We start from the raw sequence: 16362 nt of genomic DNA, 5'->3' as shown, positions 1-16362 counted from the left end.
TATTGTAGAGATGAGGTCTTGCTGCCCAGGCGGGTCTCGAACTCGCAGGCTCAGGCAATCCACTCACCTCAGCCTCCCAAAGGCGTGGGATGACAGGCTGAGCCACAAGTTGCTTATTTCTAAAAACTGATTCAATCCATTAAGAAAATGTTTCTTATATAGGCAACATTAGCAAAAATCAAAACAAAATGACTGTGATGCTACCTACCACTCAACAAATTAAATGTTATTTCCCCTAATCTTAAGAGTTCTTGTCTGTGTATATAAATTTTTTTACAAATTTTCTGTGCTCAAATATAGAACCACAGAGATTTCCCCCACAGGTAGATTGTGTCATGACCAACTGTGAGGTTTATTAAATAATTTTTTTCCTGAAAATAATGAAAGTGTTAAAAAAATTTTCTTATTTAGAATAATGCATTGGCTTTTATTAAAGACCATGCCTTTAACCTCATTATTGCTTGCTTCCTGCTGTCCTGGAGTAGAGGAGGGGATAGTTGGAGCTGGTGGTCTTATTTGTTATGCATATAAGAATGTGGTATAGGGCAGTTGCAGTGGCTCACGCCTATAATCCCAGCACTTTGGGAGGCCAAGGTGAGAGGATTGCCTGAGCCCACGGGTTCAAGACCAGCCTGGGCAACTTCACAAGACCTCATCTCTACAATAAATCAAAAATTAGCCGGGCATGGTGGCACACGCCTGTAGCCCCAGCTACTTAGAAGGCTGAGGTGGAAGGATCATCTGAACTCAGCAGGTTGAGGCTGCAGTGGGTGTGAGCTTGCCGCTGCACTCCAGCCTGGGTGGCAGAGTGAGACTGTGACTCAAAAAAAAAAAAGTGATACATTTGATCATAAATTAGTCCTGGTGTGGAGGTAGGAAACATGAATGAGAATCTCGCTTTTTGTTATTTTGAGTCAAAGTCACTCAGGTGGGAGTATAATGGCACACTCACAGCCATCACAGCCTCAACCTGCTGGGCTCAGGCAACCCTTCCATTCAACCTTCCAAATATCTGGAACTACAAGCATGCACCATCATGCCCAGCTAATTTTTTGATTTATTGTAGGGATGAAGTCTTCCCAAATTGCCCTGATTGGTCTCAAACGTTGGGTTCAGGCAGGTCTCTTGCCTCTGCCTCCCAAAGTTCTAGAATTACAGGCGTGAGCCACCATGCCTGGCCCAAGAATCTCTGATTTAATATACGCTTTGAGAGTAAGAACTTGGAAGTAGACATGATGTCCTCCTAGCCTGGGTGTTAGTTTGGAGTTGATTCTTCATACATGGTCTTCATCTGTTGGTCTAAGTGGTATAAATAATAATTTAAAGTTCTTTTTTTGTCAGGGAATGCTGGAAGATTTTGTGTCCCAGACTTCTCCAATGATCCCTTCCATTATTGTCCACTGTGTAAATGAGATTGAGCAGAGAGGGCTAACTGAGGTAAGAGTCAGTCCTCAGAGAGGGTGAATTTGTTATTTTTGCTAATTACGAGGTTCTTAAATAAAAGTGTCATCTTGATAATAGACAGGACTGTATAGGATCTCGGGCTGTGACCGGACAGTAAAAGAACTGAAAGAGAAATTCCTCAGAATGAAAACTGTACCCCTTCTCAGCAAAGTGGACGATATCCATGCTGTCTGTAGCCTTCTAAAAGACTTCCTTCGAAACCTCAAAGAACCCCTTCTGACCTTTCGACTAAATAAAGCCTTCATGGAAGCAGCAGGTAAGAGCAGATCTTTTTTTTTTTTTAAGAGACGGGGTCTCGTTGTCCTGTGCTCAAGTGATCCCCCACCTCAGCCTCCCAAGTAGTTAGGACTACAGGTATGTGCCACCGTGCCCAGATAATAAAGGCAGATCTTAATATTTGAACGTGAATTCCACCAGGGTAAGAGTTTTTCTTTTAACTGCTTTAGCCCCTGCCTAGTACAGTGCCTGAAACATAGTAGGTGCTCAAATGGTTTGGTGGATGGATTACTATATACATGTCCCTCATGCTTGTCTTCCTTTCTAAATTGTATAGGGTATTAACAGGTTTTTTTCTTGCACTTGTGTTTTTGGTAGAATTGAGGTTGTCTTTTTTTTTTTTTGAGTTGGAGTCTCATTCTGTCGCCCAGACTGGAGTGCAGTGGCACGCTCCTGGTCACTGCAGCCTCGACCTGCTGGGCTCCGGCGATCCTTCCGCCTCAGCCTTCCAAGTAGCTGGAACTACAGGTGAGCATTACCACGCCCGGCTAGTTTTTTGATTTATTGTAGAGATGAGGTCTTGCTAAGTTGCCCAGGTGGGTCTCGAACCCAGGCAATCCACTCACCTCAGCCTCCCAAGGCGCGGGATTACGGGCTGAGCCACCGAGCCTGACTTTTTTTTTTTTTTTTTTTTGAGTTGGAGTCTCACTCTGCCACCCAGGAGCAGCCACTGCAGTCTTGACCTGCTGGACTCCGGCGATCCTTCCGCCTCAGCCTTCCAAGTAGCTGGAACTACAGGCGAGCATTACCACGCCCAGCTAGTTTTTTGATTTATTGTAGAGATGAGGTCTCGCCAAGTTGCCCAGGCAGGTCTTGAACCCGCGGGCTCAGGCAATCCACTCACCTCAGCCTCCCAAGGTGCGGGATTACAGGCTGAGCCACCGAGCCATCTTTGAAGTTGGAACCATCTTTGATTTCCTCATATCCCACACCTAATTCCTTGTCCAATCTTGTCAGCAGTCTTGTAAACTATATCTTAAATTTGATACTTGTCAAGAATAGTAGTAGATGTACTACAGTCACTCTTGATGTCCTGTCACCCTGGAGTTTTGTAAGAATCTACTGTCCTGTTTTACTCTTGCCCTCTAAAGTATGAGATTCGCACAGGAGCGAAAGTGATTCTTTAAAAATTTACAGTAGGCCGGGCGTGGTGCCTCACACCTATAATCCCAGCACTTTGGGAGACTGAGGTAAGAGGATTGCCTGAACCCACATGTTTGAGACCAGCCTGGGCAACTTGGCAAGACCTCATTGCTACAGTAAATCAAAAAATTACCTAGGCATGGTGGCGTGTGCCTGTAGTTCCAGCTACTTGGAAGACTGAAGCGGAATGATCACCTTGAACCCAGCAGGTTGAGCCTGCTATGGGCCATGAGTATGCCACTGCACTCCAGCATGGGCGACAGAGTGAGACTCCAACTCAACAAAATAAAAAATAAAATTTACAGTAGATGATGTCCCTTCCATCCTCAGTATCCTCCAGCAGTTTTCCATCACTTTCAGAATAAAGTCCACAGTCTTTAACACAGCCAAAAACACCCCTACCTGATTTGGCTCCTGGACTTCTGTAGCATTATTTTGTTCAGTACCCTTCCCTTGTTGCTTTCTTTTCCATTTACACTGGGATTTTTGCAGTTTTTAAAACATATCAAGCTTACTTCCTACCTTGAGGTTATCACATTTGTTACTGTCTCAGCCTGCGCTGCTCTGCACTAGATATCTGTATGGTTTACTCCTTTAATTCCTTCAGGTTTCTCATCAGATATCTTGTCCTCAGAACCACCTTTCCTGACTGCTGTCTAAATGAGCAGCTTACATTTCTTTTAGCTTCTTGCCTGCCTTAATTGCTTTATGTATCACTCTATCTGATATGCATTTGACCAACTCCTTCAATAGAATGTATGTTCCATAAGGCACGAACTTTGTTTACCTTACTTTATCCTGTTTACTTTACTTTATGCTAAGCACTTAGAACAGTGCCCAGCACACAGTAGGCCCTGAAACACATTTTATGAATGAATACCCTGATAGCTGTCCTTGCAGTTGTATGCCTGTCTTTCTAGTATGTGGGTTGCCAGCTGTTTTCCCTAACTGCAAGGGTTGATTTTTTTTTTTAAAGTTCTGACTTCTAATATTGAGTTGTTGGCCAGTATCCTTCTTGTTAATGAAGCTGGAGTCTGATGCAGTCATGAACCTAATCAGAAGTTTCAGAAGCTTACTGTATAGATGAGACTTGGTGAGGTCGATAACTTGGAAGCCCGCTGTCAAGGGAAAGAAGTCTAGGCTTCTTGATGCTTTCTTTTCATTTACAGAAATCACAGATGAAGACAACAGCATAGCTGCCATGTACCAGGCTGTTGGTGAACTGCCCCAAGCCAACAGGGACACATTAGCTTTTCTCATGATTCACTTGCAGAGGTGAGTCCTGCAGAAACTTGTTCTGGGAGTTAGGGAATTTTCTGAGGGGAAGATAATATGGGCTGGGTGTTAGGGAGTATGAGGGGTGAGTTGTTTTCTTATAGACTTTATATTTTGGTTTGCATTTAAGTAGAAGGGTGAGTCTTCTAATTTAATACTCTTTTGCTTAGAGTGGCTCTGAGTCCACACACTAAAATGGATGTTGTCAATCTGGCTAAAGTCTTTGGCCCTACAATAGTTGCCCATGCTGTGCCAAATCCAGACCCAGTGACAATGTTACAGGATACCAGGCGTCAACCCAAGGTAGGCGTGTGTGTGTGTGTGTGTGTGTGTTGTGTGTGAATGATATGTATATATGTATGAACTTATGTAATGTGATAAGATGAGAGAATGGTGAGAAGTAAGCCTTGAATTTTGGAATTTTGCTAGCATATTTGGTGGCTTGTAGGTGGTAGAGCGCCTGCTTTCATTGCCCCTGGAATATTGGAGTAAGTACATGATGGCAGAGCAAGAGAACATTGACCCCCTGCATGTCATTGAAAACACAAACGCCTTTTCAACACCACAGACACCAGATGTTAAAGGTAAGGTCTCAGTTGACTCCCTCTTTAGTTTTAATCATATGCCCTCTCCTTGCCTTTCCTAGAGTTTGAAATTCATATTCTTCAATAAAAATTAAATTTATTTTGAAAATTCTATCATTAAAGGAAATTCATATAATTCTATCATCCTAATTTTTTCCCCATATTTCTCTTTCTTAACCCATATGATATACATTTTATTTTATTTATTTTATTTTTTTTGAGTTGGAGTCTCACTCTGTCACCCAGACTGGAGTGCAGTGGCCGCTTGCGGTCACTGCAGCCTCGACCCGCTGGGCTCCGGCGATCCTTCTGCCTCAGCCTTACGAGTAGCCGGAATTACAGGCATCGCTACCGTGCCCTGCTGATTTTTTGATTTATTGTAGAGATGAGGTCTTGTCAAGTTGCCCAGGCAAGTCTCGAACCCGCGGGCTCAGGCAGTTCACTCACCTCAGCCTCCCAAAGCGCGGGATTACAGGCTGAGCCACCGAACTTGGCTTTGTATATACATTTTATATATAGATACAATAATAGTTTAGTGTAGTATGCACTAATTTTACATAGCCTATTGTGAAGACTTTTTCTGATATCTGATTTATTATTTTATGGTTGTAAACTGTTTTTCCCTCTAAATATTCTATTAGGAATTGACATTATAATTCAATTTTTGATAATTACAAGTAATGCTGTAGCTAACATTGTATATATGGATTTTTTCCTTTAATGATAAATTCTTAAGAGTGGGAATCACTGAGTTAGAGGCTTCAACATTTTTATGTTTCTTGATATGATTTACCAACTTGATTTCTTAAAGACTTGCCAGTTTATATTGTGAACCAACAATCTTGTATGACTAGACTGGTTTTATTCCAACCTCACTGACATTGGAGGCCAATTCTTTCATAATCGCAAGTTCCTTTTTAAGGAAGCATATCGTTTCCTCCAGTATAAAAGTCCAATGTTTAGATGTTACATTTGTGAAGTTTGGGATTAGAGAATGACCTGAATCAGGGAGTGAATGTCAGCTATTCATTGAGTAGTTCCCTGCAAAAGGTATACTAGTGTGTTACAAAATTGTGACAAAAAATGAGCTCTGGAACTTTGCTAGGTGTCTAACCTTAGCTCTTAAATGTTCCAGAGGATAGTCAGCTTAAAACTGGCCATCTGAGGGGTGCCTTCTTTTTTTCCCTCTTGTTTAAAATATGTATGAACTTTGTTTGAAGTGAGTTTACTGGGACCTGTGACCACTCCTGAGCATCAGCTTCTCAAGACTCCTTCATCCAGTTCTCTGTCGCAGAGAGTCCGCTCCACCCTCACCAAGAACACTCCCAGGTATGCAGGATTACCTTCTTAGGAAATAAACATGGCACCTTCTTAGACTTCTTTCTCGTCTTATTGAAGCTCTTTGAGAGAAAAATTGAATTAGATTTCAGCTAGCAACTAGACTTTAATAGGGAACTTGGGACTGGGCATCAGATCTTAATCCCAGTGCTTTGGAAGCCAAGGCAGGAGGATCCCTTGACGCCAGAAGTTGGATACCAACCTGGGTAACATAGTCAGACTCCGTCTCTACAAAAAAATATTTTATTAAATCAGCTGTATGTGGTGGCATGTGCCTCTAGTCCCAACTACTTGGGAGGCTGAAGTGGGAGGATGGCTTAAGCCCAGGAATTCAAGACTACATTGAGCTATGATCATGTGTCCACACTCCAACCTGGTGATAGAGGAAGACCTCCCCCTTCTCTAAAAAATAAAAAGGGAACTTGAGCCATAAGAATCTCTTCCTTTTTTTTGGAGTTAGAGTCTCACTCTGTCACCCAGACTGGAGTGCAGTAGCACGCTCACGACCACTGCAGCCTCAAACTGTTGGGCTCAGGTGATCCTTTTACCTCAGCCTTCCAAGTAGCTGGAACTATAGGCACGCGCCACCATGCCTGCGCGTTTATTTGTTGTAGAGATGAGGTCTCACCAGGTTGCCCAGGCTGGTTTCGAACCCCTGGGCTCAGGCAATCCTCTCACCTCGGCCTTCCAAAGTGCTAGAATTACAGACGTGAGCCACCATGTCCAGCCAAAGAATCCCTTTTTTAAAGAGTCTTAAAGTTGGCTGGGCATGGTGGCTCACATCTGTAATCCAACACATTGGGAGGCTGAGCCCAGGAGTTTGAGACAAGCTCTGGCAACCTAGCGAGACCTCGTCTCTACCAAAAAAAATAAGAAAATTAGCCAGATGTGGTGGTGTGTGCCTGTGGCCCCAGCTACTCAGGAGGCTGAGGCAGAAGGATCACTTGAGCCTGGGAGTTCAAGGCTGTGGTAAGCCCTAATTGTGCCATTGCACTCCATCCTGTGTGACAGAGTGAGACCCTGACTCTAAATAATTAAATAGTCTGAACGTCTTTACTTTCCCCTCTCATTTCAGGTGACTTTAAGAGTACTTTACAAGGGTTTCCTAATTTTAGTGAATTGTGTCAAGTAATATTACAGTTGTTTATTCATGTTTTTTTATGGAACACTTTTCAGTTTATTCTTTTTCTTTGTAGATTTGGGAGCAAAAGCAAGTCTGCTACCAACCTGGGACGACAAGGCAACTTTTTTGCTTCTCCAATGCTCAAGTGAGGTCACATCTGCCTGTTATTTCCTAGCAGTGACTGACTATAAGAAAGGACACACCTGTACTCTACTCTGCAGCCTCCTGTACTCATGACTCCTTTTAGCATTCTCCAGGCTTTTAATCATGTTTAACTGTGCATGAGGGTTTTATTAAAACTATGTGTATCTCCTTCTCTAGTAACATAGTATCAGCACCCTGTGCTGGTCATTGTTGGGAGCTTTTAGAGGCAGATCTCCCAAGGGGTTGAAGAGGTAGTATGGAATTCATTGTGATTCTTTTTGGGGGGCAGGGGTTTGTCCCTTTGGCTTAAAGCCAAACGCCGCTCATGGAATGAGCTTTCTCTGTTGTCATTTAGAACTAATTTCCACGAGACAGTGGCAGAAACCCTACCTCTCTGATAAGACTGATTTGTCTCAGGGTGGGAAGTGGGAGGGCAGGGTAAAGAAGGGGTTGGACAGATCATTTAGGATGGCTCCTTCTGGGAACTTCCCCCATTATGAGTTGAGCTATGACATGGTGCCTTCATAAAAATGTTAAAGACAAAACTAGTGAAGGGAATATCCTTAGCTTTAATTTGAATTGATTGGGTCTTAATAGTGGCATAGCCCTGTAAATGTGATAGTACAACTTATATTTATCTCTGACGGGCCACTGGCTGGAATTTGGGTTTGACTGGGGTCAAAGCCAGTTTTTTCCTCTAAAGTTAAGTTCATTCTGATGCTTGACTCCCCCACCTTGTCCAGCGGAGTTCTACTTCTAAAGGTCAGAATGCCGTCTATTTGGCACCTCAGCTAACAATTTAAAGAGTAGGCTGTAAGGGAAGATTGTCAATATTTCATGTGGTAAGAAGAGCCACAATCATTTGTCTTTGCACTTTGGATGCTGAAATTTTCCCGTGGAACGTAGCCACATCTAGATAAATGTAAGCTTTATCTTCTGTTAGAAGTTTTCTCAATGTCTGTAAAAATGGTTTGCGTCTATAGAATGTTTCTGATTCAAATTGACCCTTGCCTATAAAACACATATTTGGAAAAAAGTAAATAGCTTTTTCAAAATGAACGTAAGGTTGGCTTTCTTGTCCTAGAAGGTAGTCTTCAATGCCTTTTAGAAAATACTTTTCTTCAGTGTGTCTTGATTCTATTGTTTATCTCCATTTCCCACTTTCTGGATCCATGCCAATCTCACCACTGCCAAAAGTTTGTTTTTTCATTTTCCATTCAGTCATTTTCTTTGTCCAAACTGAAGTCCTAGGTTTGTCCTGTGCTGTTATCCTCTTGTTTACCACAGTTATGCGTCTTAATGATGGGGATGCATTCTGAGAAATGTTTTCTTAGGTGATGTCATTGTTGTGGGAACTGCATGGAATATCCTTACATGAGTCTAGATGGTACAGTCTACTATACACCTAGGCTATATGGTAGAGCCTCTTGCTCCTGGCCTGCACACCTGTATAGCATGTTAGTGCACTGACTACTGTAGGCAGTTGTAATACATTGGTAAGTATTTGTGTATCTAAACATAGAAAAGGTACAATAAAAATACAGTATTATAATCTTAACGGGACTACTATTGTATATGGTATCCCTCCTTGACCAAAACATCATCATGCGGTACATGACTGTACTTTAAACAAAAAAACAAACTTTTTAAACAACTCTTTAGGGACAAGAATGGTACAGATTTTTTACAAAATTGCCTCTGGCTGGCTGGCTGCCTGGAACATCCTTCACTGCTGGAAGTGACTCTGAAGTGAGCTGGGATGATTAACTGAGGGCACCTGTACTTGGAACTCTGAAGCTGGTGAACAGAATGTATCTGAGATTGAACGTAAACAGTTGCAGGCTTAATATGTAACCGTGGAGAGAGAAGGCAACCTACTGGCTTTTTTCCCAGGAGGGGGCAGCTCTCACAGCAGGGCCCATCTGCCTCAGCAAATTGACAGAGGATGGGTTCCGTACCCCCCTTCACACACATGCCTGCTAGGCTTTATTTTTTTTAAACTCTGTCCTAGATGCTACCTCTTTTCTTATGTCTTTACAAGCCTGGTCTTGGCTTGGTTCCATATTTGCTGTTCTGTAGTATCTCCCCAAAGTGCATTTTAAGTCACTAATGTAGAGGAAGTAAATGGATTGTGTAACGTTAGTGAAGGCAAGACTATCCTATGCAGGAACTGATGGTCCATTAACGAAAAAGGAAATGGTCCTTATGTGTCAAATGTTGGCAACCATTTGCTCAGTTTTAGGGCTAGGCCAAGAGACCTGAGCCACGAAAATAATTATGATATTAACAAAGGGAAATATGTACCCACCCTCAAATTCTTTAACAGTACTTCATGTGGCACAACTGACTTGAGAGGGCTTTCTTAATTAAATTAGGTCTATTTGATAGGAGCGCTGTGGAAAGAGGTTCCGTGCTTTGGAATGGTCATCACCCCATCTCTTACTCCTAACCCTTTCCTATGCTGCCTCTTACTATGCTTTTAATGCAGTTTAACTTGACTATCCCACTTGCTAATAAACAGAATCTTTACATCGTAGCATGTACCTCTTTTTCCCCAGTTGATGTAAGACTCCTGAGTTTGATGCTTGTTTAACTGGGCAAGCATTACATAGTTTGATTTAACCACAGCAATTTGAGTTTATTACTGTGATTTAACAATTTCTTCCTTAAGAAGGTGAATTTATTGCTTGCAGAAATGGAAATCAAGAAAGCATCTAAGTTTCAGTCAGAGGACTTTTAGGGTGCACAGTTGATTTATTAGGAGAAAAAAATAGTCACTTTTGCTTATAACTTAACCTGTGGCATTGAAAGAGATCTTGCATTCTCAAATGCATGCTTAAATTACTAGGCAGCACAAAATGACAAGGAAAGTTGAGTGAGTGCAGGGAGCAGATAGCAGGCTTGAGGTTTTTGTTTTGTTACGGTAGGGCCTTCCTGCCCACCTGTCTAGCTTTAGATGCATAGTACATACCTGCACATGCACATACGTGCACACATAGTATGTGATTTCCTATTGGAAAAGCAATTGGGGGCCTCTCTGCTATGCCTGGCTTGCCGAGTGTTTCTCTGAATCATGCAACACCTTTTCTTAGACTCTCAGCATGAGCAGGGAAAGAGCTGGTGTGGATGCCCAGATTTGAAAAGTGAGGGTGGCACAGAGTTCAGTGTTCAAGCCGGCGCAGCACACACAGTAGATTCTCAATCAATGTGCTTTGATGATGGTCTTGGTGGTGACTCAGATTTCAGCTACTGGTGCAAAAAACTTTTAAGCATGCAGAGTTGGGGCGTGTTGGCCATTGTGTTTTAGTGTAAACAGGGTTTGGAGAACAGCCACTTAAGAACTTAGCAATTTTTTTATGTGTTCCCTATAGCTGGTATATTTTGTAAATAAGTGAAAGCCAGGCCAAGAGATCCCTAACTTGTGTAATTTATGAGATACTGGTTCTCAGAGCTGTATTTGTTGATGGTTTCTATTCACAAAGTCAGGCGGAAGACAGCTTGACGTCATCAAGAATAACCTTGTAGTGTGTGGGAGCTTTGTCCTCTGCAAAGTGTGGAATGGGAAGGAGGTCACTCTTCAGGGATTCGTAGTTGGAAGCAGGAATTTCTCCTTTTGTCTACCTTCTCCCTCTAGCTCTTGCCAGGCTTCATTTAGCTGCATTGTTCTTTATACAGCATTACTTTCATACCTCACACAGTTGGGTACCATCTGTGTGCTGGGCTCAGACACATGTAAGTGGATATTTAGACTTCTAATAAAGCACTTGCCAGTTAAATCTTCTCTGGTCATATTGAAGATGGAATTAAGGACTGAGTCCCCTTAGAGCCTCTAGGAAATTTAATATGGTGATCTACCATATACAGAATGCTTTCACACTCACATGAGGTGAACAGGGCAGAAGATCCTATCCCAACTGACAAATTCAGAGGTGATTTGGCCCAAACTCCCGCCAGCTAATGTATAGTTTATCTGGGGTTAGAAACTGGGAATTACAGCTCTTAGTCTGAAGGTCAGCCATGGTGCTTGGAATTTCAGACTTGTTTAGCATTATGGGACCGTTAATGTATTAGGTATTTAAATGCTAGTAAATGGCCTTTGCTTGGAGCCAGTGTTATCTGTGTCCCATGCAAGGAAGGATCTCATTCTGCAAAGGATAAAATGAACAAAGCTGTAGAGAGAGATGCTTGTTTACATTTCAGTTCTTCCATTATTAGTAAGTACTTTGTAAGCCACAACCAGCCTATAGCCATAGATTCTGCTGAGGACCATATAGATGTGGACATAGTCATACACTTAGCAGATGACCCAGAAAGAGCAAGGAGGCCTAGACTGCTGGGAAAGGCATTTGGAACAGAATTCCCTGATGGCTGTGGTTATTGTCTGACAGAGTGGAACAACTAGGCCTGATAATCCAGGGCTGGTTTCTATGTGGGATGAGGAAAATGATGTGTAGGCGCCCGAGGTTGCGGCTGGTGGTGTCTGTTCGCAGGCCACCCATGTGCGTCCTGTTCTCAGGCCACCCGTGTGCGTCCTGTGTGCTCTGAAGCTCAAAGCCAAGGGCAAGCAAGTCTCTGAGCCAAAGCCATCAGCCTGCTTCTAGAAACGTGTCAGCGGATTAACTTATTGGCTTTCCCCCTGAGTGGCATTAGCTCTCACCCCTTCTCATGTTCACCATCTGGCTCTGAGTAAGAAGCCTTCGAGTGATCTCTCTTCAACAGCCTGCTCTGCGCCAGGGCTTTCCAAGGGCTGTTCAGCTTTTCCCCTCATCAGCCCTAGGCCCAGTGCTCTCCAAGAAGAGGTAGTCAGTCTTTTGGGTCCACTTGCATACATACCTGGGATCAGAAGGATACTTTAGATCTCAGAGAAAAAAACCAGCTCAGGTTGGTTACAGTGGCTCACACTTATAATCCTAGCACTTTGGGAGGCCAAGGCAGAAGGATTGCTTGAGTCTAAGAGTTCGAGACTAGCCTAGGTAACATAGTGAGACATTGTCTTTACAAACAAAAAAAATTAGCCAGGTGTGGTGGCAGGCGCCTATAGTCCCAGTTACTCAGGAGACTAAGGCAAAATGTCAAGGCTGAGCCTAGGATGTTAAGGCTGCAGTGAACCGTGACCATGCCACTGCACTCTGGCTTGGGCGACAGAGTGAGACTCCAACTAAAAAAACAAAAACAAACAAACCTCAAAGGAGAATGAGTCCTGGGTGTCTAGTGGACTGAAGTTCTTTTTGTTGAGAGAAAAAGTGGATGTGTCCTTAGGTTACCTTTTAAAATAGGGTTGCTCCCATCACAGAGAAAGCTCTTTTCTGCCTGTGAGATGATAGTTTGTCCAGATTTTAGGAGAGAGAGATTCAAAGGGGCTGGGATTTTTCTTCCTTGTTGGGAAGCAAAGCCTGGGGGTGGAGGTGCTTAGAAGAGCCACCTCCTCTCCTCCCAGGGAGCTGGCTGCTCTCTCCTCCTGGGTTAATATACATTGAATGGGGCTAAAAGCCTGGTGCTTCTGGACAGAGTCCAGCCCCTCAGCAGAGCAGCCGCACTGTGGAGATACAGCTGCTGGCATTAAAGGGCTAAGCCCTTTCCAGCTGCTTTGCTTTAATGGGAGCCGCCTGCAGTCGGCAGCTTAACGGAGCTGTCTTAGCCCGATTAGGAGGAAATGACTAATCTGTGCATCTTCTCATGACACTGCTCTGGAGGCTCTGGGGAAAATAACCCCACGGGATGGGAAGTGGTTGGATAAAGGGTGTTGGAGTGTTAGGCTGTTATCTCCTCAAAAGTGTAGTCCCAGCTTGATGTGGTTTGTGTTTTGTTTTGCCTCTGAAAAAAACGGGCTTCTCTTCAGTGAACTCCCTGGCATGAGGGGTGGCCTGGGTACTTAAAAGCAGGTCCAATAAGAGATTTGTGGGGTTGAGAGCATGTGAGGGCAGTGGTCTCCACCCCCTGAGAGGAAGAAGACTTGAGGCCCTCTAGGATGATCACCACTCTGGCCTTGTGTTCCTCTTTTCATCAAAGCCTGGTTTAAAGAGCCAAGATTTGAAAGAGAAACAATCATTTCATTGATAAACAAAATGCGCTGGGCTCTGTGGCTCAGCCTGTAATCCCGCGCCTTTGGGAGGCTGAGGTGAGTGGATTGCTGAGCCCACGAGTTTGAGACCTGCCTGGGCAATTTGGCGAGACCTCATCTCTACAATAAATCAAAAAATTAGCCGGGTGTGGTAGCGCGTGCCTGTAGTTCCAGCTACTTGGAAGGCTGAGGTGGAAGGATCGTCGGAGCCCAGCAGGTCGAGGCTGCGGTGGCCGGGAGCGTGCCACTGCACTCCAGTCTGGGCGACTGAGTGAAACTCCCAACTCAAAAAAATAAAAAGAAATAAAAAGATAAACAAAATGCACTTTAAAACTCCACTGTTAATATCTCTGAGAATTGGGACATTTTATAATCAGTGGCATCTTATGAATATAATGCAATGTTTTTCCTACCTTAGTGGCTCATAAACTAGTGGTGTGTCTTATAATCAATGTTGTTTTGGTTGGAAGTGCTGGCTGTTCACAGGAGACAGGCTGTTGACTGAACCAGATGTGCTGACTGGAGAACCTGCCACTTTGCTGTGGTCAAAGAGAGATTAAAAACAGGGAGTTCCCAGGTCTGAAGGGAAGCTGCAGTGTAGGAAAAGCAGAGAAACCAAGGCTCAACCCAAGACACTGGCACGAAGAAGCTATAAGCAGTGAGTAGGATAGGATCAAAATCTTTCCCAGTCAGATCAATGTCCCAGAACCAGTACATGTGACCTCTGCATCAGGGAAGTAGAAAAGTCATTGTGAGCCGGGCTCGGTGGCTCAGCCTGTAATCCCAGCGCTTTGGGTGGCTGAGGTGAGTGGATTGCCTGAGGCTGTGGGTTCGAGACCCGCCTGGGCAACTTGGCAAGACCTCATCTCTACAATAAATCAAAAATTAGCCGGGCGTGGTAGCGTGCTCCTGTAGTTCCAGCTCCTTGGAAGGCTGAGGCAGAAGGATCGCCGGAGCCCAGCAGGTCGAGGCTGCAGTGGCTGGGAACAGCCACTGCACTCCAGTCTGGGCGACGGAGTGAGACTCCAACTCAAAAAAAAAAAGAAAAAGAAAAGTCATTGTGAATCAGTGATAGGACCAAAATGCCAGTGTATCCCAATGGAAGTCAGGGTGCCTTAACATGTGAGATTAGAGGTATTCGATATCCTGTTGGGCAGGGAGTTGGGAGTGTTTGTTACAATCCTTTGCCCAATTTGCTCACCAAATCCAGGATTATCAGAGGAAGGTCCTTCCTTCCTTGAAACTGGAAGACCATGATTCTGGGGCCAACATAAAAAGGAAGGCTATGTCACAAGACAGTCAAGATTAAGAACTCATTGCCTTGGAATAAGAAGTAGACTAAAAATACAATTTTGCTTAAGAAGGTCTTCCTGTTTAGGTGAGACAGATGTTCAGATAACAATGAAGTAACATGTTCAGTGTCAGGATTGAGGTGGGCACAGGGTGCATGGAACTGGTGAGTGAGGTAGCTGGGCAGGCACCCAGAGCAGATTCTCCAGGAGAGAAAGCATCTTCTGCCTGTTGCTCCAGAAGTGGACACCCCGACTGCTGTCCTGGCTTCTCTAACCGCAGGCTGGGCCCTGGCCTGGCTGGGCCATGTTCCGCCTGTCCATGGGAGTAGAGGACAAGTTATCTGTCCCTGCCTCTGTCTCTGGCTTCCTCCACTCCTAGCTCTGGCAATGATTGCCCCTTTATCTGCCTTAATCAGAGCTCTGAAACACTATTTTTCATTCCTCCCCTTTCTGCTAATTAACTGCAGCCTATTAATTAGTGCTATTGGACTCCCCACTCCCATAAACCCCGTTTGCTAACGGTGCCTTGGCTCCCCGGGTTCTGCTAAGTATGTGACTGTGCCTTAGTGGAGCCGCCTCTCCCTGAGAAGTGATTACAGATCTTGGCTGTGCTGACCCCCCTGCCACAGCTGCCCAGAGAGGCCACAGCTTGGCCGGATGCTTCATCTTGATTAGCCCTTAGCTTCTTCCCTCCTCGTCTCTCTCTCTCTGACATTGCTGAGGCCTGGCACTAAACTGTAGGTTAAAATCCCTCTTGATAGCGAGCATTGAGCTCTTTTCTCCTTATTCCTGCACCCCCTGGCACTGCTCTAGGTCGTGGAGAGCTGTGCTTTGGGACAGAGGGGCCAAGGTGATCTCCCCCTCAGACACAGTGAGTCTCCCACGGTGACCTGGATCGGCTTGCTTCCCATCACTTGACCTCATTAGAGATCCGTGATTTGGTGTGTGCTATCCCTTTAACCCTCAGCTCTGATGTCAGCTCCCTTTTTGTTTACTTGGCTTTTGTGTGAAATTCTAAGTCCTCTAAGCCCTCCTTTACCCCTTTGCCACCCCACCCAGCCTTCTTACCCTCATTCCCACGAGTCTCCCCCAGACCAGCTCTCCCAGCAGTGGTCGCTCCAGTGCTCCACTCACTTCCCTGTTCTGAGAAGGCCCTTATTTCTCCTTCTTGACTCCTCTTTCCTCTGGGATTCCCTCCTTATCCCAAATGCACGCGCGCGCACACACACACACACACTCACACACACACACACACACACAGCTCAAGCTATGCCTGGGATGTGGGAAGGAAGTGATCCCTTTTTTTAGTAATAGTCCAGGCCTTGTTAGAAACTGCAGGGGAAGTGGCTGAGTTCTTGGTCGAGGGACTGCAGTCTCCCATGATGATGGTAAAAACAGCTACCACGGCCAGGCTCGGTGGCTCAGATTGTAATCCCAGCACTTTGGGAGGCCGAGGCGAGTGAATTGCCTGAGCCCACGGCTTCGAGACCCCCCCGGGCAACTTGGCAAGACCTCGTCTCTACAATAAATCAGAAAAATTGAGCCAGGTGTGGTAGCGCGTGCCTGTAGTTCTGGCTACTTGGAAGGCTGAGGCAGAAGGATCCCTGGATCCCAGCAGGTCGAGGCTGCAGTGGCCGGGAGCGTGCCACTGCACTCCAGTCT

General features: G+C 44.7%; 1 protein-coding gene across 5 annotated transcripts in view; it reads left to right on the top strand.

Annotated features, from left to right (window-relative positions):
- Window positions 1-8406, top strand: part of RACGAP1 (Rac GTPase activating protein 1) — a 42467-nt gene extending 34061 nt beyond the window's left edge. For all 5 annotated transcript variants that reach the window (XM_021714590.1, XM_021714589.1, XM_008062270.2 and 2 more), the window contains 7 exons: window positions 1342-1437; window positions 1522-1720; window positions 4053-4158; window positions 4329-4461; window positions 4607-4742; window positions 5963-6071; window positions 7277-8406. In XM_021714590.1, coding sequence (XP_021570265.1) covers window positions 1342-1437; window positions 1522-1720; window positions 4053-4158; window positions 4329-4461; window positions 4607-4742; window positions 5963-6071; window positions 7277-7352 — 855 coding nt within the window. In that variant the 3' untranslated portion in view covers window positions 7353-8406. The remainder of the gene's footprint in view (window positions 1-1341; window positions 1438-1521; window positions 1721-4052; window positions 4159-4328; window positions 4462-4606; window positions 4743-5962; window positions 6072-7276) is intronic.
- Window positions 8407-16362: the final 7956 nt, after the last annotated feature.

The sequence above is a fragment of the Carlito syrichta genome, unplaced genomic scaffold (assembly GCF_000164805.1).
Source record: "Carlito syrichta isolate Samal-C Ts95f unplaced genomic scaffold, Tarsius_syrichta-2.0.1 Scaffold305684, whole genome shotgun sequence".
NCBI classification, from domain to species: Eukaryota; Metazoa; Chordata; class Mammalia; order Primates; family Tarsiidae; genus Carlito; species Carlito syrichta.
This window is presented reverse-complemented; position numbering and strand designations above follow the sequence as displayed.